Below are 21,497 nucleotides of genomic sequence, written 5' to 3'. Positions count from 1 at the left end.
GGTCCGAACCCCCCGAAATTTCAACTTTTGTGTAAATTTAACCTAATTTTAGGGGCAATTTTATGAATTTTAATATAAAATATCCTCATATTGAGTTTGAACCCCCCAAAAATACATTCCTGCGTACGCTTCTGTGTTCGTAGATAACTTTCAGGGTAAGTTGTATTGGTTATACAGTAAAGTTTGTTCTTTTATACTATTAAAGAGTTTACTGATTTTTAAGCCTACATTATTCAAAATTCTGTATTTTCTCCCCCTATTGTTGAGAAGCGCTGTAAATCCCAATAAGATTGAGATCTATGGCACAGAGGTGGTATAGAAACAATTTGGGTGTGTTAAACAACAAATCACATCCCAGTAATTGAAGCGGTATATTTAGGGTAATTGTCTTCTTAGAATTTGTATGTATTTTCAATGTCTATAAAGCATGGGCGGAGTTATGGGGGGCATAAGGGGGGTATTGCCCCCAACTTTTTAACAAAAAATAAAAATTCCGCCTATAAGATAATAAAAATAAAAATGTCACGGTTGTTTTGAGGTTTGCCCCCCGAGCAGACAATTCCTAACTCCACTTATGCTATAAAGGTAACCAAGAAAGTTTTATCACTTTTTCACCCACCACCTTCGAATATCGATATGTCACTTAAGACGTACCTGGAAGATCAGAAACAGTCCCCATCAGTACCGACGACCTTCTGCCAACGTTCTGGAAGGCATGGATTCCATCGCGGTAGAACTTGGTGGGCCGTGAAGCGAAGAATAGTGTTCCCCATCCAAGGCGTAGAATAGTGTCACGGGTCATCCTAGCCATGTGGGGTTTAGCATTGTTCTATAACAGGAGGACCCCTTTGCGATTCAGAAGTACTGGCTCCAGGGGTTTGAGTTTTTCTTGAACACTTCTCAATTGCTGACAGTAGACAGTTCCATTGATGCTCTGATCAGCTGGTAGCAGTTCCCGATGCACGATCCCGCGAGCAGTTCATCAAATACACAGGAGGACTTAATTCTGGTGCAGTGCTGGTTTCGGCTGGTTTGGAACCGGTTTATGGGATGCTAACTAATGATGACGGCGCCGTGAAGCTTTGTACAGAACCCACTTCTCATCATATGTCAACACCCTGTCCAGAAATGGTCCCTTCCTCAGACGAAACAGCAAAGAAACTTAGGTGTCTGCTTGCGTTGCCTTCTGGCCTGGAGGCAAATCATGTGAGACACATCGACCCAACTTGTAGTGCTTCCGAAGTTGATGGAGGTGCTGCCGAATGGTTTCTCTACTCACACTGAAATGTAGTCTCAGTTCCTCACATGTCTGGCCATTTTTTGCCTCAATTGCTGCTTGAAGATCTTCATTTTGTACATCTGTTGGTCTTCCGGTACGTAGTGTGTCTTCGAGTGTTTCGTCACAGTCTTTAAACTTGTTAAACAACCGCTGCACTTATCCGCGTAGTCATGACGCAATCACCAAAGGCCTGGCATATCTTCCACCCTGCTGCAGCGGCGTTTGACCCCAATCTGAACTCGTAAAGCATCCTTATGACGCTCTGTAAACGTCCTATGTTCATTCTGTCCTTACGGAAGTTCATGGTGTAACTGAACTGCTACAACCAGGTGGTATGCTGGATATACCCTCATCAAGAACTGACTTTCACCTTATCTCCATTCGCATTCAACTCATGGTGTGAGGGCCACTTGAACACAGACCTCCACAAAAAGGGATAGAACTTTCTTGGTTACCTTTATAAATATTGTGCTAAAGTTGGATAAACCATATTTCAGAATGTTAATATAGTCTATGGCTACCACACTTCACAAGGAACTCAAGATTTTAAATTTCTACTTCTTTATTTCGTCTTCATCACACTAATGTATTTCCATCAAAGAAAGACAAACAAAATATATTCTCTTCTCAGAAAATATCCTTGTTTCAAAATCCCATCGGAGAGTTGTAACCAGTGATGATTTCAGGAAATTTCTCCCGAGGAGTTTTTGAATAATAGAAGGTGAAAATAGTACTTGAAAAATACAGGGAACCCACGTTGGACAAGATTGGAGAAACTCCTCGGAGAGATTTTGTAATTTGATTATAACACATATATTTTTCTTGGCTTTTATATGTTGCAATTATTTTAATGAAATTCTCCACTTTACAATTAAAGTGATTCTACGTTAGCACGTGAACAATATTATATGTATATTCTGAATACTAAATATCTTGCTTCCCCAGTGAAAAAAATTCTGTCTCTCTCTGAAAAACCTAGTAATTCTCCTGAATATTGAAGTCCTATGGTGGCAATAATTCTAAAAGATGATGTTCAAACTCTTTAGAACAAGGGACCACAATGGCTCAATGGTAGAGCGTTCACCTCTCGTGGTTGAGATCCCTGTTCGATCCCAGCTTGCACCACGTGAGCTTTTTGGTGGACAAACACCATGTTCGTCGGTTTTCTCGGGGTTCTTCCGTTTTCTCCTACTTTATTCATTCCACCATTGCATTCATTTCTTATCATGACTGTCTCCTTCAGCCTAGCCGGCATAATCGTGGGATGTAAAACTGAAATATTTCATTTCATTTTCTTTAGAATAACAGTGCAAAGACAAAAATTAGAACACCCTCCTTCTCCCCCCTCCTCCTTCCAAACACACACACATAGTAAGGAGTAGAAGAAAAAATTACTAATTTTGTTTTTTTCTTCAAGAGTTTCAACTCTCCATATGCTTTTTTTTTAAATTCTCCCGCCATCCCCACACCTTCAACCTTTTTCTTTTCTAAAGATATGATTACTGATTCACAAAATTCAAAGTTTTGTTGTTCATATTTGTGCGGTTTTCTTTTTCTTTCCCTTCTTTCTTTATTTGTCTTTATTTAATTGTTTAAATATGTAAGTAATTTCATTTTAAAGCCATTCGAGCATGTGGCCAGCATTTCACCATAATAATAATAATAATAATAATAATAATAACAAAAAAATAAGAAAAAGAGTTGACAAGTGGAAAATGAGAGGTATAAAAGAACAATCGAGAGGATTTATTTGCAAGAAATTTCAATAAATACCTGGTTTACAGTAGCAGAATCCATCAGTATGATTACATGTATAGTTTAATGGGCAATTACATATAGAAGTACAATTCAAACCATAGGTCCCAGCCGGACATACATCACAGCAATTTTCACCAGTGTAACCTACCATTTAAAAAAAAAAAAAATAAAATAAAATAAAATAAATAAATAAATAAATAAATAAATAAAAGGCATAAGTATATAATATACTGAATTCCAACCAATTATCAATTTTTCCGGATTTTAACAACACTTTCAATTGGAAGAAAATGTGCCAATCAAAACTTTGTGAATGGGAAATTAGTATCTTTTGTTTCTAAGTAATGCAAGGACCTTTCGTGAAGAAATCCTTAACTTCTACTCGTTGCAAATTGAACTTCTGAGCATGGCAACTACAGGGTGAGCATAAATTATGCATTCGTTTTGAAAAGGCTATATTTTCAAAAGTCTTTACACGTACACATATGAAAGATATAATGAAAAGAACCACAAAAATCACCAAGTTTGTATTGTGTGGCAGCACGAACCCATTATCGTTCCGATCGGGTGTAGCAGTACGAGGTTAGTATCTGTCGAAAATGGAGGGAAAGAAAGAAAACAAGACGTCGTCTGGACATGTGTTATGTCACCAAAGGGGCACATGTTGAACATTTGTAGAGGTTGTAAACTTGGTGAGGTTTTTTTTTTTTTTTTCATATATCTTTCACGTGTGTACGTATAATACTTTTGAAAATATAGCCTTTTCAAAATGAATGAATCATTTATGCTAACCCTGCATTGTGATTAAAAATTCTTCTGTGGTACAATAAGACCATTCGATTTCACACCTCAAAACCCAATATTTCAAGTCAAACATCTAATAACATTTTAGATTCTCGAAGTTGGTAAATTAGTACTAAAATTAATAAAAATGTAATTGTAGCTTCAGTGTTATTAGAGTATATCAAACTTACTGAAATGAACGCAGATAACATATTACTTACATTCAAATATTTACCTTATAAATGTTCAAAAATGTTGAAGGCTTGATAGCCACTTGGTGTAACAGCGCTTGCTGTGAGCCTGAGCCACTCCAACGTCATGTATTAGCGATTGGCTGAACTACGTCAAGCACAGCAAAGAATACGTGGTCAGCGCACTGTGTCGCTCTGTCTCTGACAAACGTAGAAGCCTTGATGAATTCCTATTATTTCAGACAGGGGCGGATCCAGATATGATCAAGGGAGGGGCTGAACCATATTTTGCCGTTTTATCCAGTGTAAAGCAGTTTTGAAGCCCATTTTATCCAGTGTATATCTGAGCGTCAAGGGGGGCTATAGCCCCTATAGCCCCCCTTGGATCCGCCACTGATTTCAGATGTATTGCTGTCATCTTTTCCCAAGGCAGGCAGAATTGAGATATTTATAATGTTCCGAATTCACATATTGAAGAAACAATTGAGCTTCTTATTTGAGTACAGTAAGCCAGGGGCGTCATTTAGGGGGCAGGAGGTGGCAATTGCCTCCCCCCCAAGAGTTTGAGGATTGCATATACTTTAGTCAATTGTCTACTAGTATACTAGTACAAAACGTGAAAGTCTTTTGTCGGTGGTGCTCTTGCCCCTTTCAAGCGAAGTCTGAAATGACGCCCCTGCAATAAACATTTATTATGTTTAGCCTAATTCTTCATAAAAATAAAAACTTCTTTTGTTGTACTCAAATAAATGCGACGTCTAATTATTTCTTCAATGTGTGAAATGAATAATGTTTCAAATACCTCGTACACTAGTCTTGAAAAAGACTGGTTGCAATGCATTTAAAATAATATATATTTATTGAACCTTCAACATTTTGAGACACATATAAGGAAGTAACATAATTAGGTGACCACACTTTATGTGATTAGATGACTACTCGCAAAATCCTCGAACTTATACTGCGTGAACGTTTCCATAAACCAAAATCGGATAAGTCTCAAATATAATATACTAATTGTAATTAGCACGATTGATAATGACAATCAATTATAGAACAATCAATTTTCTTGTAGAAAGAATTTCTTTTGTTATTCTTTACTAAAAGATATGTAGTAAACCTAAATGAAGATAGCAAAATATAATGTGTCACTTTCTGACCATTTTCTGTTTTTTCGCTCCGGTAGTTCATCACGCTGAGATCTACAAGATGGAAACAATTGATAATGGCTTAAATAAAAATTCTCTATTTAGCAGCATATACTTCCTTTTGACAGTGAACTGAAAGTATTTTGAATTTACTTTGTAATTGTAATATGCTTACCTGTATAAATTCCCATATCTTGTTTTCTTATCCATATATACAGAGTCCGCCAGAAAAAAATGTATACACTCTTTGTAATCCTGTATCAGTATACTGGCTTTGACAATTGTTCTGAAATTTAAGTATGTTGTTGTATGGTTTTTCACCCAACAGATGTCGCTACTGTCAGCACGATTAGTGAGATAAGAAAATGGCAGTAGCAGGTGTTTTATTAGTGTTTTATTAGGTTTGGGAGTGCCATCAAAGTGCAACGTCAGTACCAACATGGCATGATGGCATTCCCAAACCTGATAAAACACCTGCTCCTGCCATTTTCTTATCTCACTAATCGTGCTGACAGTAGCGACATCTGTTGGGTGAAAAACCATACTACAACATACTTAAATTTCAGAATAATTGTCAATGCCAGTATCCTAATACAAGATAACAAAGAGTCTATACATTTTTCAGGCGAACTCTGTCGAAATATTGCTATTTAATTGACAGTATTGCTATTTAAGAACGCAATTAATACCGAATCAGAACCCTCTACATACCTGGTGCACAGATGCATGATCCATCTATTGGTGAACAAGTGCTATTGTTACTACATTTACATTTGAACTTGCAATTTGGACCGTAAGTTCGAGGAGGACATGATTCATTACATTTCGGCCCAGTCCAACCTTCTTTACAACTGCAGTTTCCAGTCCAAGGATGACACCTAAATGAAACAAGATAATGATAACACAATAGTACGAAACTGAGTCCAGACAAAACTTTCTTCGTAAAAAAGTTGTGTGATTTATTACCCACTTAAAGCTGAAACAATGTAAGGTATTATCTATCGTTTTTAAGTGTATATACTAATTGATGAAGCATGCACCCGATTTGCTTGACAGTAGTTGTCTCTTGTTTATGTAGTCGGGAGACAATTTCCTCAGGGTTGCCAACGGCTAATATAGGATCCTTGTACCTAGTAGGTGAAGAGTCGAACATGGAAGTGCTTAAATCAGAGTCTACTATATATTAGAAAGTCTATAACGCGCAGGACCTTAGATTTATTAAATTTTGACATTGAAATGACTATGAGTTCCCATCAATGATAGACAAACTTTGGTTTTTTGATTCATTTTGCAAATGAGACATTTTAATCTTAAAGAAATATCAGATGGGACACGCCTCTAAGAGTAACTACAACGAATGATCACGTGGTTAAATAAATTCACTGAATTTATTACAGACAGTTTCGAATTAATTGACAAATTTATCTGCTGTCTCCCATCCTTTAAAGTCGAAAAATATATCAAAGTCAAGATAGTGCCATAAAAACATAAGAAAAACCGATACAAAAAGTTGCGGTAATATAATGTATTACAGAATATATTATGTCTTATCTAAAGTATTATGCACCCTAAAAATAAATAAATAAAGCAAAATAAATCTTGCTCTATTGGAAACCAAGGCATGCGGCGCTAATATTCCATTCTATTGGTACATTGCAGAAAAATATTCTAATGATGGCAACTTCCTAGTTAGCACATGTGTACTGTACATAGATACCATAGTTTCCCATCTGACCACGACTCGCTTAAGTCTTGGTCGACCAGTATGCAGAGCTATCACAGATCTGAAATTTCAGGAAAAGTGAATGTCATGTCATTTTGTTCTAACCAGGAAATACTCAGTTACTTCTCTAACTGACTATGACCTATGGAACTCGGAGGTTCAATGCCAGAAGACCTCTGCATTAACTACTGTCCTTTTCCAACTGGATTCAATTTCTATTTTGTATTACTATTTCCGCGAGATTCATCTTAATATCATCCTCCCATATCCGCCTAGGTCTACCTAATAGTCATTTTCCGATTGCATTTCCAGTTAAAACTTTGAAAGCGTTCCTACTTTCTTCCATCCTGGCTACATGACCTGCCGACCTGAGCCTCCTAGACTTTATGACAGTGGCAATGTTTAGTAAACAGTTAAAAATTATACAGTTCCTACCACGATCTACAGTTGGAAAGTTAGGGATAATTTTACAATATTATTTAGACCATACGAATTATAAATGAACCTATTTTACACTATTTTCGCAGGCGCTCCATCGTAGCTATATTGTTAAAAATCGAACATTTTTTGGTACAATATGAAGCACAGATGTTGAACAGTTTTAAAGAAAATATGGTTTTCTTATACAAAGACAGGTATTTCAGAAAGCAGATGTCACTGAAGAATTTAATTGCAATCTTTTTGTATTAGAATTTTCTTAATTCTCATTTCTATAATAATGAAAAAGAAATAAAATTCAGGTAAAAAAAAAAAAACTAAATAGACGGCATTATAAATACACTTGTCAACAGACGTTTCTCCAAGCGGGGAATAAATCAAATACTCTCTTCTTATAATAATTCAATCCAATCAGCATCGTAATACATGCTGAGAGGATGAATATCAACTATGGTATTGGGAGATTTTTTTTTTTTTTAACTGGGAATCGAAGCCAACAAAGGACGCTAAGAAACAGCTTAAATAGGACCCTTCCAAGGAGCAGGAAAGAAAATGATCGGAATTTTAAAAAAGAACGAACTGAGCGAAAATTGGAAATCGAGTCGCGAAATGCTTTGTGCTTTCAATACGCGAATATTGAGCTGCAACCACTAATAGGACCTCAGGTTCAACAAAGATTAACATGAATGTCTTTAACCAGACTTTAACAGACAGCTGACCATATATCGTTACAGTGCAGAAGAGAAAAACAGGAGTTTTTCTTGTGACAGACATTTCTATGCTTACGGAAAAATAGCATAGACGAAAGTGCTATGTGTTACGCATCATCTGAATAGTTACAGTGAAACTCATGTGCCTACAACAAAACTGTGTACCAGTGAGTGACACCAGAAACAATCTTTTCACAGTGAGTAATGCTTTTTTAAGCTGGTGAGTTTTAGCAGGGTTACCACAATGACTCACATACCTGTTATTTGCCAATAAACGGTGAGAATTTTGCAAACAAACGGTAAATTTCACAATTTTGTCATTTTCACGCCTACGACCCTTGATTTTTAACTGGAACATCACAAACCAAGGGTAGAAACTATCCACACACAAGTTTGGGAAGTTACTTTTAGGTCTGTTGTTCTTAAAATTCAATTTAATGTATTTTTGAATTTTTTATTTAATCCTTCAACCTCCAAAATTATTTGTATACTATAAATCTTTTTTAAAAAAGAAATTATATTAAGTGACTTCAATGAAAAGTAGAAAATAATAATAATAATAATAATAATAATAATAATAATAATAATAATAAAGTGCTTAAAACAGAAAACAATTTATTTCTATTATCTATAAAAGTTTTAACTTTTTTTTTTTCAAAAGGTCTTATTTTGAAGAACTGGTGAGATAAATATCATATTCAATGATACAGATAGTTTTTTAGTAGACGTAAAGGTCATAATACCGTTTAAAATAATTTTACATTTCAAACCGTTTCTGAGATACAACAAACATTTTTAAAGTTTGCAACACTGCTTAAAATTATGTAATATCGATAATTTGTTGTAATTATAACTCCTAAAATTTTTGCTGTAAATGTAGAAGCAAAGAAGAAAAAACAACAAGCATATTAAAAACTTCTCAGAAATATTTCATTTTAAGGAGTATAACAGTCTTTACGCAATAAAAAGGTACTCTTTCGCTAATAAACTTACACGTTATTGGTGTAAAGTAATAAATGTATATTTATTTGTCTTATGAGGACTGCCAAATTTGTTCGGATCCAACAAATGTCCCAAAATAAAGTTCCTGGAAAATATTAGTTCACAGAAAAAAATGATTTGATGGCAGACTGTGATGGGAGGCTACTTTTAATACAAATATGGCTTCAATTTCAACCTACTTTGTATCTTCAGTATAGAACGGGCTTTCTCAAGCTGCTGATCGAAACTACTAGGGTGCTAGCGAGAGGAATATACAATGATTGGTAAGGAAATTGAAAAAGATGAAAGTAATTAGGATCTAGTAGCGGAAAAATATTTTTAAAGGTTATTTTCAATTTTTTATTTATATAGACGTTTTTAGTCCCATATTTATTGCCAAATATAACAAGAATATTAAAGAAATTAAGGATCTACTGTATTATCACAGTATTGCGAGCGGTGGTAATATTTAGCAAGCCTAACCTAACCTAACATAAAGGACTAGTACTCACCGCAAAAAAAAAAAAAAAAAAAAAAAAAATATATATATATATATATATATTATTGGAAGCACTTTCGGAAAACTCTATTCCATCTTCAGCCTAGATACAGTTCGAGAAGGATTTTATATCATGGAGGAGAAATGTGGATAGATAAAAAGTGGTTAAAAGGATTTTAAAAAATGCGAAGATAATACATAAGGAGATACTGTAAAACCACAACATTAAAATTTTCAGAAGTTCCTCCTAAATCAATAGAAAAATACACAACAAATTTTAAAGCATTTTTTTATGATCCTCAACAAAGTAGTGGCATTTAACGTGTTAAATGTCAATGTGACAAAATATATATAGGTCAAACAAAAAGGAATATTTGTACCAGAATAACTGAGCACATTCGCACATCGAAATCTCGTGGCTTATGACAGTTATCCGGGTTGGCATCGCATCTCAAAGGTAATAACCGTAACATTGCTAATTCATGTTTGATTGAGAAAGCAAAAACAACAACTGAGCGAAAAATTAAAGAAGCCTATTAGCTACATTCATAGGCGTAACTTAGGGGGGGGGGCAAGGTGGGGCAACTGCCCCCCAAAAAATTTCTGAAGCTTATTAGGATAGTCATCCAGTGTTATCTGTGAACTGAGCTGCAGCGAATACGACACCGTTTTGCTTAATTGTATGTTTTTGTTTCACTATATTGAGGTCTTTAGGCCACTAACCAGGCCAAGAGAAGGGGGGGGGGGGGGAACAAGGAAGTGAAAAGACAGCGACCCTAGCCTGACGAAAGGTATCAGGTTAAACCTCAGTCACTCGGTCAGGATGGCCGGTCGGAACAGAGTTCGAGCCCATGCTCCACCTTTCCAATGCTGTTCGCTAGGCATACACACTGCCCAGGGCTTAAAGTGGCTTCAGTAAATAGCCGCCTCGCCAGAATGCTTATCCACAGTGATTTGCCAGAACACAGTCAATAATGAAAGTAAATAATTCCTGATCCATGTTCCTGATGTGTTTCGATAAATCATATTAGTAGTCGTTTCATAGACCGAACCAAAATATTAATTAAAATTAATGCAGAAAGTTTGTAAAGTAGCAAGTGTTGCACACGAACTAAATTCAGACAGGAGTCTGATTTGTCGGTATGCAGAGCCGGCTTTAAGCCCTGACACTGCCTCTCTACTACTAGCTGGGTAATTGTCACTCACTTTCGATGCATGTGATCTGAATTGGTTCACACCTCACTGTATTGCTTTTTTTCATTTTCGGACATTACATGTTCCTTTACGATGCTGATAATAAATTATAAACTGTAGTGTCAAATTCAGAATTTATTTTCTTTTACATCAGAAATGCTTGTAATTTGAATAAAGACAGGACTTATGCTGAGCATGTTTTTTTTAGAGGGGGGCATGTATATCTAGAAATAATTTGCTCATGTTCAGAGATGTTCATATACCTTCTCCTTTACTGATTCTGGGGTTTCTTAGACAATGGACAGTTATTAAAAATTTTGTTTTATCTATGCTGATATTATTATAAAATGTTCGATTTTAAATTGTCTTTAAGTCTGAAAGAAGTTCTAGAATAACAACGGGAATGGAACTCTGATTTTAACCACATCTGGTGATGTCTTACAATAAATGTTTTGCTACATCCATCTTAATATAGGTCAGTGAACTTTGAGCGTGCTGGAGAAAGGGGACGTGGTGTACGTTGATGGTAAAAAGAAGTACAGGTCGGTCTGTTGTCTGGGATACAGAGTGTGTTTTATAAGGGTAAGCAGAGACATACAAAACTCGGCTCTTTGTCGGAAATCCTGTTGTCCTAAATACAAAAGAAATTTTATTGCCTTTCCCTGTAAGCCACAAACATAGCAACATCTGGTATCGTTATGAAGTGGAAAGGGAGAAACTATACGGTTAAAACAACGAGTTACTGTAACTAATAGCCACCCTGGCACCCAAACCAAATATAATATGACTTATTCTGAAGCTTGTGTTTGCAGTCAGCAGTTCGTTTGAAGCTTTTTTCTGTATATATAGCCTTCACGTGTGTCGGTGCATAATGGTTTCATTTTTTATATTTTATCTGTGGTACTTGAACCTTTCTTACGTTTCACAGGAAGTTGTTGTGACTAATATGCAGTGCTCCAATAAAACAAAATCGAAAACTTTGTTGGAACATTTTAGTAAGAAGCCGAAACTTAGCAATATTGACAGTACCAGCGGAGATAATGAAATAGTGATTAAACAATCTACTTCTTGCGTTTAAGAAGATAAGAATTCAAGTGCTAGTGTGAAAATAGTGTCAGAAGATGAAGTCTCAGAAGATAAGAATTCAAATGCCGGTACTACTATGGAAACAGTGTCACAGGATAAAGTTTCAGAAGATTGTGATCCAGCCAAAGGTTGTGAAAAGGCAAAGACATTTCTGGCAGTAGGTCTAGGTCTCTTTTGACCGCAATTGAAAACGTACCCCAATAAAAGTGGCCGCCGGTTCCGATCTGAGCGGCATAGGCAATTTAGTTGGTTAGAATATAGCGTTGCTCGAGATAGTGCTTTTTGCGTTTATTGTCGCGCATTCTCCGGAAATATTCCGAAATCTGAAGACACCTTTTCTAAGGAGAGTTTCCGTAACTGGAAGAAGGCCGTAGATAAATTCGGTATTCATGAGGCAAGTAACGCTCATAAGACTTGTATTTCTAAGGCTGCGAAATTCCGAAACGCACTATTGCACGGATCAGTTGCGCGTAAATTAGATTCGCAGACGAACCAAATAGTTAACGACAATAAATTATATTTGGAAGCACTTCTAGATAGTATTTTGTATTGTGCTCGCTAATTTGTTCCTCTTAGAAGTCATAAGGAAAATAACGAAAGTGAAAATAAAGGTAATTTACTAGAACTCTTATCGCTAAGATCCAAAGAACATGATATGATTTTTCGGTATTATGTTAACAAAGAGAAAACTTTTAGATACGTTAGTCCCGAATACTAAAATCAATTTCTAGATTTAATGTGTGAGTTTGTGCTGGGAAAAATAATTGATGGTGTGAAGACTGCAGGTATATATAGTGTCATCATGGATGAAACTCAAGATTTAAAGCGACATGAACAAGTATAAATTGTTTTGCGATACTGTGATGAAACATTAAACGTTCATGAAAATTTTATTGGGTTTTACAAGATAGAAAAACAGATGGCGAAAGTTTGTCAAAACTATTAACAAATGTGTTGATATCAATGAGTCTGAGCGTAAATAACATCCGAGGACAATGTTACGATGGTGCAGCCGCTATGCGTGGTCAGTACTCTGGTGTTGCAAAGAGGACCAGGGACGTGAACTATTTAGCCATTTATATTCATTGTTACGTTCACATTTTGAACTTGTACATTGTGTTATGTGTGCGGAGAAATGTCTGCAATTCGAAATATGTTTGGTGTTCTGAGTAGTTTGCATTCCTGCATAGAAGCGTCGTCAAAAAGGCACTCTATTTTTGAAAATATTCAACGTCAAGGAGAAAACTTAAAGCATTTGATAACATTAAAATTTTTGAGCGACACTAGATGGAACTGTAGATTGGAAGCTATTCGTGCAGTTTTAGAGAATTTTGGACCAGTAGTTGAAACTTTAGAGAAAATAGACCACGATCAAATTTACGACCCAGACGCGCATTCACTGATAGAAAATGTTCATGACTTTTTATTTTTGTTTTGTCTTAGACTGATGAGACGAGTTCTTGAATACACGAATCAACTGTCCATGCACTTACAGAATACACGTGCCAATTTTTCTACTGTAAAAAATTTGTCCCAAGCCACTATCTGCAGCCTTCAGTCCTTACGGAGTGAGGAAAGTTTCAATACGCTGTGGACAGCGACAGAAGAAATTGCAGAAACCATGGGATGCAGTGCACCGAACGTTCCACGAAGAAGAGGAATCCTACGAACATTGGGTGGTGGTGATACTTCTTCCGAGTGTGAGACAGCAACCGAATATTACAGACGTGAAGTGTACTATCCCGTTATTGATATCCTTGTGGCAGATATTAGCAATAAGTTCAAAGAAAATGATATGCAGGTTCTTCATTCACTTCATGACGTGTTGAATCAACACAAGCCACCAGCAGAAAGTATCACAATTGTCAGCAACCCCTACAAAATCTCCAAAGTTGAGCTGACATCAGAGTTAAGAGTTATTTTCCAATTTGTGTGCAGAGAGACAGACTGAAAATGATTTTTCACTGCTTCTAAGTTTATTTTCAGAATTGAACCTTTACGAATGCTTCCCAAACTAGAATCAAGTTTATAAGATTTTTCTAACAGTACCTGTAAGTTTCGCAATCAGTGAACGTTCCTTTTCGTGCCTGAGACGGCTAAAAACATACGTTCCTAGCACTATGGGTCAAGAAAGACTTCGTAGTTTAGCTGTGTTGTGCATAGAAAGGTCTTACGACATTAACGTTTCTCAGAATCAAAAAGTTTATTACAAACCGGAAATTACTTATGGGTTTTTTTGAAAAATGGATATGATAAAAGGGGTCGTGATATGAAAGATTGAAAAAGCTTGATATACAGGAATAAAATAACAAACAGAAGGGAAGTTAATCGTAATTATGTGGTTAATATTCGTATCTTTAGGGCAGGAGAACCAGCTTTGATTCTTGGTAGAATCTTATGTGGCACAGATTACATTTAACCTTTAAACATCCATTGACGCAACTGCTGCATGAAGGTTTTAAACCTCAATAATTCAGCCCTTAATTAAGCTAGGAAGATAATTTTGATACCAATGTATTTCTGAAGGATGAAGCTTTCCTCCAATATGCAACTTATGTATGTGGGGGTACCACGACGGAGAGGGAGTGTAAAATCTTTGTACTTTTCTCTCTTTTTTTTTGCATCAGTTTTTTTTTTGGGGGGGACATTTCCAGTTTGGGGATACACTCATAAAAATTAGTATGTGAAGCAATGAAGTAGTTTACTACATGGTAAAGCATGTACGTACACTTGTTGCTTATATGGGGGAGGAAAGGAACAAAGTTGGCCAATTTTTTGAGTCTCAGTTTTCTTTTGACTTAAATTACATTTAAATTCAGGCCGGTTTCTTTTTCTTCTTCTTCTTCTACGAATAGGGCGAGAATTGCACGAATGTTACGTCGTTGGAATCTGTGTTCTATAAGATTTCCGACGATGTATTAATCATGACTTTGTGATAATTAGGGGAGTACCCAGGGCCCCAACATGAGATTCTACAATTTCGTTCAAATCCCTGGCGAGCGTAGAAAGGTTAAGTCTGTAGATCCATGTTTTATATAGCTTTAGTACTGAATAAGGACATTAAACTACAAACCAACTAACTAATAACCGGAAACAGGAGGAAACTGTTTATATAAAAGTATCTTGTTAAAATTACTTACGAGTAAGTACTATTTCGTTCACAGGAACAAATTTCGGAGCAGTTAGTACCAAACATCCAATCAGGGCAAGCTCGTTCGGAGCAGTTGACTCCAATCCAGCCTGGTGAGCAGTCACAGAAGCCATCTGATTTGCTACATGTTGCGTCATTTTCGCATGTGCACTCATCCGTACAATTTAAGCCAAAGTAGCCTTCTGGACACTCCTGTTCACACTTGAATAACAACAGAGAGAGAGAGAGAGAGAGAAAAAAATGTAAGTTTCTTATTATCGGCAAGTTATCGGCAAGGCATCTAAAATGGTTATAATTAAAGCATGGTTTTTGTTAACTTGAAACCATTTTTTTAAAAGTAGCAATAGACTTTTTTAAAAATAACTTTTAAGTTACCAAAAATTACGGTACGAATTCTACTTAAAGGGTGTCCCATAAAGACAACAACTTTTGAAGTGCCCGCTAGTATCGAATACTATAGCATAGTATGGTCTATTCAAGTAGGTTGACAGCACTGAACTTTACACAATTTTCATTTATTGTCTTTGTAGTTAGTAGCCACGGAGCACCAAATAGCGTATGATCGTTATTTGTTTCTTATACAGGTAGGAATTGTATGGACTTGTTACGAGAGAGATTCCCTAGCCGGGTGATTTCTCGCAATGGTGATGCGAGTTAGCCACACAGATCTTGTGATTTGACACCATGTAATTTCTTTCTGTAGGGGTATTTGAAATCTCGTGTGTACGCTAACAAACGCCACGATCATCTCCAGAGCTCAAGGCCGAGATTCAGCGTGTAATTTCAAAACAAGACGTGCCAAGTATGCCGAAAAATTATGGAAAATTTCATTGAAAGAACGAGAGTGCCTGCAGGATCATGGAGGGCATTTGAGTAATATCATATTTCATACATAATTATAGGTAGTATACACTGCAAAAATATATGAATATGTAATATGTAAATGACTTAATTTCATCAATAAGTTTTTATATTATTATGCACTCAAAAGTAGAGTTCTTTATGGGATAGCCTTTTCTAAAGTTAAGGGGGGCGCGGTGGCTCAGTGGTAGAGGGTTCACCTCCGGTGCTTGGGGTCTCTGGTTCGGCCCCAGTTCGCGCCGTGTGGACTTTGTGGTGGACAAACACCGTGCTCATGGGTTTTCTCGGGGTTCTCCCGTTTCCTCCCACTTTCTTTATTCTACCATTTCACTCATCTGTCATCATCACAGTCTCCTTTAGCCTAACCGGCATAATTGTGGGACGTAAAACAAAGATTTCATTTTATTTTTTTTAAAGTTAACTTTTCTATTAATTATAACTATTTCTCATTTATTATCGTTATTATTTTTGTTAAAGAAACAAACTACAAGTTTTAATACTTTGTTTCAATATCTCCAGTCTAATGATCTTTGTTTTCTGTTGGGAAATTAATTAAATTTATTTTAGATTTATTTATGATAAACATTATCTTAAACTCCAGTTATAAGAAAAGTAAAGAATCTCAATTACAATTTTTATTTTCCAGGAAACCAGATTTTTTGTCTATTTGAATATTTGGAGAGCAAAAAAAAAAAAAAAAAAAAAAAAAAACGGGATTTACCTTTGTCTTTTCAACCCAGAAACTAGGTTCACATTTAGTTATCATAGTAACATGGATAAAATGATCATTAAATGATTGTTTAACTTCTTTTTTTAAAAAATTATACTTCTCAAATGTCAAAACTTGACAACAAATGACCTTCAAAGTATAAAATTTTAGAATCTACACATTATTAATGGAATTTAAATACTCACCGATGTTGTCTATTCAATAATAATAATAATAATAATAATAATAATAATAATAATAATAATAATAATAATAATAATAATAATAATAATAAAAGATGAGCGAGAAGTTAAAATGTCTGCAAATTATAACAAAGTTAACTTCTAAATTGTATAAATAAGGCAATAACAAGGTATCTACTAAAACGAATCACGAGACAAACATTGCTAGTATTTTTTACCATTGATTACACCACGTTGAAAGTGAAGAGTTAGTCCGACAATTTTTTAATAGTTATAATCATTAATCTCGTTCATGTTTTTCACTGACCAGTGTTCATCCCTTCCATATACCCCCTTTTACTTTATTTTTATTTTGGTTTAGTTTTCTTTTATGTTCGTAATAACAGAAATATAGCTATTGCACTATTTTTTAGTCATCCGTATTAATATCTTGGATTCAGCATGGAAATATAGCATTGATAAAACAACTAGGGCAAAATTACCTTCCAAGGACAAAATAATAATAATAATAATAATAATAATAATAATAATAATAATAATAATAATAATAATAATAATAATAATAATAAGAAGAAGAAGAAGAAGAAGAAGAAGAAGAAGAAGAGAATAAGCATTTCATATTTAACCTTTGAACTACGGAGTTAAATTCTTTAACCTTTAAACTACATTTAAAGCGTTTTCGTAAGGGTTTTCAAAGAAATCCATTTCTTCACTCCTATTTATCGAAGACACATGAAACAAAACGTGTTACAAAAGTGATAGTAGTATCATTTCGAAATCGAAATATCCGTAGTTAAGACAAGAAACAGGATATTTTGAAAACAAAATATCCCGTAGTTTATAGGTTAAAGTTTAATTTATTTGAAAGCGCTTTTAAAATATCTATGTGATACCCAACAATTTTAATTGTAATTGCGGCAACAGCGCTTGAATCAATTATTTCTTGAAATATGGATTCCGTTGCTCCACGATTCTTGATTGCTTTTTCTTTCGCTGGCCGCTTTCGCTCTAATCATTTATTCACTTCTACTTTCTTTCGTACTTTTTCAAAATATTCTTTTGTTTTTGTTTCGTTGGCGTATTTTGTGCATAATGTGTCATGCATTTAGTAATTTCACGTTTTATAATGCCCTCCAGTTTCAGAACATTTTGATATCAGATTCTATGTGTATAAGTAATTCTCCTTGAAGACTGGGTATCAATATATGTTTGTTAAACAAAAAGTCAGACTAATTTCTAAGAAATTAATAAAATACTTGTTGGTAACATTAAATTGTTTGTTATGTTAGTTTTTGAGCAGCAATAGCTGTAACTAATCTTATCTGTCTGTTCCACAGTAAATGGACCTCAAATTCATCTTAAGAGCTGAAATCTCTTTACTACGGTGATCAGATGTCCCTTCTTTTAAAATATCGTCCAGTGGTCCGACAATAGTGTAAGGGGGACGCAAAATGACTTTAATCTATTTTTTTCCCTCTCTCTCTTTTTTAAAATCAATGACAGGTTTTTGGTCTGTAGTTGAGTAGTATAATTTTTACGTGATTTTAAACTCTATAACTGAGTCTTTCTTTTGAAAGATTTCGAGATTTTCTAAAATAGTTTCATATTTCATTTGCTCCAAATCCTAATTCCAGTTAAATATTAAAATTTAATGTAAGAGTTAAAATAGAATAAGATTAATTTTTTTTTTTTAAAAATAGCTATTTTGAAAAGCTAGAGACATCTTTCTCACTGACATAAATATCAATTTAAAAATGACCATACTTAAGTAAAGTGTCGAATTAGGCCGGTTTGCCAGTGTTGTGGTTTATAAATACTGTGCTAATGAAAGGAGGAACTGATTTTTTTTTATTTTACACTCCAAGTCCTCTATAGTTGTGAATTTTAATACAAAGAGTGAAAAAGTGACTGACTGGACCGAGAATCGAACCCGGGACCTCCGGCATAACGTGCCGAAGCATTAACCACTACGCCACTCTTTTCTAAGAGTCAACTGACTCTCCGAACGTGTCTCAGTAACTTACTTGAACTACTTATCACTAATTTTACTTGCATTACTATTTTAACTTACTTTTTCAATCACCTACCACGACAGGGACACGAACACAGAAACATCGAGGACAGTTAAAATTAACAAAGTCTCTCCCACCAGGAATCGAACCCGAGACCACGTACACCAAAGGCGCACGTGCTAGCCACTAGACCAGCGGGGAGGGCATCCACCCAGTCCGCTTCCTAGAACAGCCACTCACTCTCTCATTCTCGAGGTCAGTGCTCTCATCTCGGACCACGTGGCTTATACCACAGCACCTAGGTGTGATTGGACTATCCTGTGTCCATATATTGAGCACCTTATAACGGTTGTGATTTCATATATACTAAATGAAAGGAAGAAACAACTAGTATTTTTATTTTACACACCATATCCTCTATAGGCGCGAATTCTAACATAAAGAGTGAAAAAGTGGCTGCCTGGACGGTGACTCAAACCCGGGACCTCCGGCATACTGTGCCGATGCGTTAACCACTACGCCAGTCGAGTCCTGGTCCAGTCAGTCACTTTTTCACTCTTTGTTGTTAGTGTTCCGTTTCAGCTTATTTTTCTCTTTCTGGTAACCCTACTTCCGACCTGTGTAAATTGTCTTTTGATTCATCTGCTGCCAGCTGATTTACCTGTTGTAAACTGTCTTTTGATTCTGTAAATTATCTTTTGATTGTAAATTGATTCATCTGCTGTAAATTGTCTTTTGATTCATCACCATTAATTACTTTTACAAGCAAATTAAAGAGATGATTTAATCGGAAAAATCACCTCATCTTACTCTTTACATTAAATTACTTAAATACTTGTATATGACAAACAAAATGTAAATAAATACCTGTTTCCCTACGAATCCTGGTAGGCATTCACATTGTCCAGTAACATGGTTGCAAGAGCCATTATTTAAACATGAGCAGAATTCGCTACAGTTATTTCCCCACTTTCCTCTAGGACATGGATCAGCACATGTAGTTCCCTGTTAATAATGAAATACTATATTAAAATTCACTACTAACCTTGTCTTCTCCCCACCAAAACGAAAAAAAAAAAAAAAAACTATCGTGCTATATAAAATGATTTCAACTCTTCCTAGAATTTTCATCGGTAACTCTTCTCCCGCTGCTATGCCTATTCTTGCTTATTAGTCCGCGTGGGGGATATTTTTTAACCATCAAAATAAAGAAAATAAAGAAAAAGCCCTCATTTTTTTTTTTTGCGTACCTTGAAGAAATTTACACACCTTCATTGTATAGTTTCCATTCTTTAGAAAAGAATTATAAGAATTTAAACTGCATAAATATTATTTGCAAGGCAGAACACTAATTAACGGTATGCTTACTACTGATGTTTTAAAATCAAGTATAAGGTACTAAAGAAATATAAAAAAAGTGGTGACCGGAGAACTAACAATATAATGGTTAGCATTCACAACATATAAATTTTAAGTGTAACAAAATTTAAACAAAAGACAGTGAAGAGAATAAATACTGGAGGAAAAAAAGCACTTAGCTTTCAAGATTGAAAGTCTCGTCATCATATGTTAGAAGACAGAAAAGATAAAAATACTGGATGACCAAGTAGTAGTGTCACGCGCAACGATAGTCAAAATTGTGCTTGAGTCTTATGATGGAGATATATGTAGCTATGTTAAAGGCTGAAGAGATATCAGGAAAGGAGAAAACACTAGGAAAGATGTTCCAGACTCCCCAAAAATAACAACAGAGAACTTTGTAAGTATAATATGGGATTAATCTACAATGATGGAGAATGTGGAAGTGCCGAGATACTAAGGAAAGAGTAGGATGGAAGTACAGAAAATAGAGACATTGCGTAAAGAAGAATGTGAGATGAAATAAAATATAAAATAAGGAAAAGATAATAGCAAAATAGCGGTCATTTCAACACTTCCGTTGTTATTTTCTTTATATTTTTAAAAGGGATGAATTGAGTTTAAGAGATATGGTTAGCAATAGCCAAAGGGCATCAATTGTGTAATATTTGAGTGTGACTTTTTTCTGTTCATTTTACCTTTCTTCGCTTTCACCTTGTCAAAATTACTTATGCGCAAGTTTGTTTGCTGCATCCCGGGAATTTCCTATGCTTTTCTGTGGAAATGAATGCAACAAAAATCACGTGAAGGTAAGTGTAGTCCTCGAGAAGAGCAAATTATAAGTGATTACTAGAAAGTTACATTTCAAAACAAACCCCACATAATGAAAGAATATAATTACCCAATGGTGGCTGCCACTTATACAAAATAAAAGATTATCTTTAAAACAAGAATTTTAGGAATGATAAAAAAATGGATCAAAAGATTGTGATCTCGACCAAGAATTTTAGAAATGATCAAAAAAACAAATCAAAAGACTGCGATCTTGGCTAATATTAGTTTTTGGATCGGTGCCACAAAATTTTTGAATGGCTCCTAAATCGAGTTTACGCATTTTGTACGGAATAAGCACATCATACTGAGTTAAGTGATAGTTTGGGTTTGGCTACACTGTACGTAGTTCTCCAGATATAAGGCGCGTAAGAAAATTTTTGATTGAAATATATTGGATCTTTTGATCCAGAAATGAGGTATCATTGATCAAAATGATTCTTTGTAACATTACAAAAATACACTTTAAATACTAAACAAAGTAACAAACAAATATTATTTTAACATACTACAAAATTCGTTTTTTAAAAATATTTTTTATATTTTATTTAATTTTTTTATTCTTTTATTTATTTATTTTT

General features: G+C 35.0%; 1 protein-coding gene across 2 annotated transcripts in view; it reads right to left on the bottom strand.

Annotated features, from left to right (window-relative positions):
• Window positions 1-21,497, bottom strand: part of LOC145678777 (uncharacterized) — a 69,068-nt gene that overhangs the window by 10,077 nt on the left and 37,494 nt on the right. For both annotated transcript variants that reach the window (XM_081749276.1, XM_081749277.1), the window contains exons 6-9: window positions 19,594-19,731; window positions 14,931-15,142; window positions 5,871-6,037; window positions 3,053-3,181 (exon numbers count right to left, since the gene is read on the bottom strand). In XM_081749276.1, the coding sequence (XP_081605402.1) occupies window positions 3,053-3,181; window positions 5,871-6,037; window positions 14,931-15,142; window positions 19,594-19,731 (646 nt within the window). The remainder of the gene's footprint in view (window positions 1-3,052; window positions 3,182-5,870; window positions 6,038-14,930; window positions 15,143-19,593; window positions 19,732-21,497) is intronic.

The sequence above is a fragment of the Thermobia domestica genome, chromosome 2 (genome assembly GCF_964235325.1).
Source record: "Thermobia domestica chromosome 2, izTheDome1.hap1.1, whole genome shotgun sequence".
Taxonomy (NCBI): domain Eukaryota; kingdom Metazoa; phylum Arthropoda; class Insecta; order Zygentoma; family Lepismatidae; genus Thermobia; species Thermobia domestica.
The sequence above is the reverse complement of the archived record's forward strand: the minus strand, read 5'-3'. Positions and strand labels throughout refer to the sequence as shown.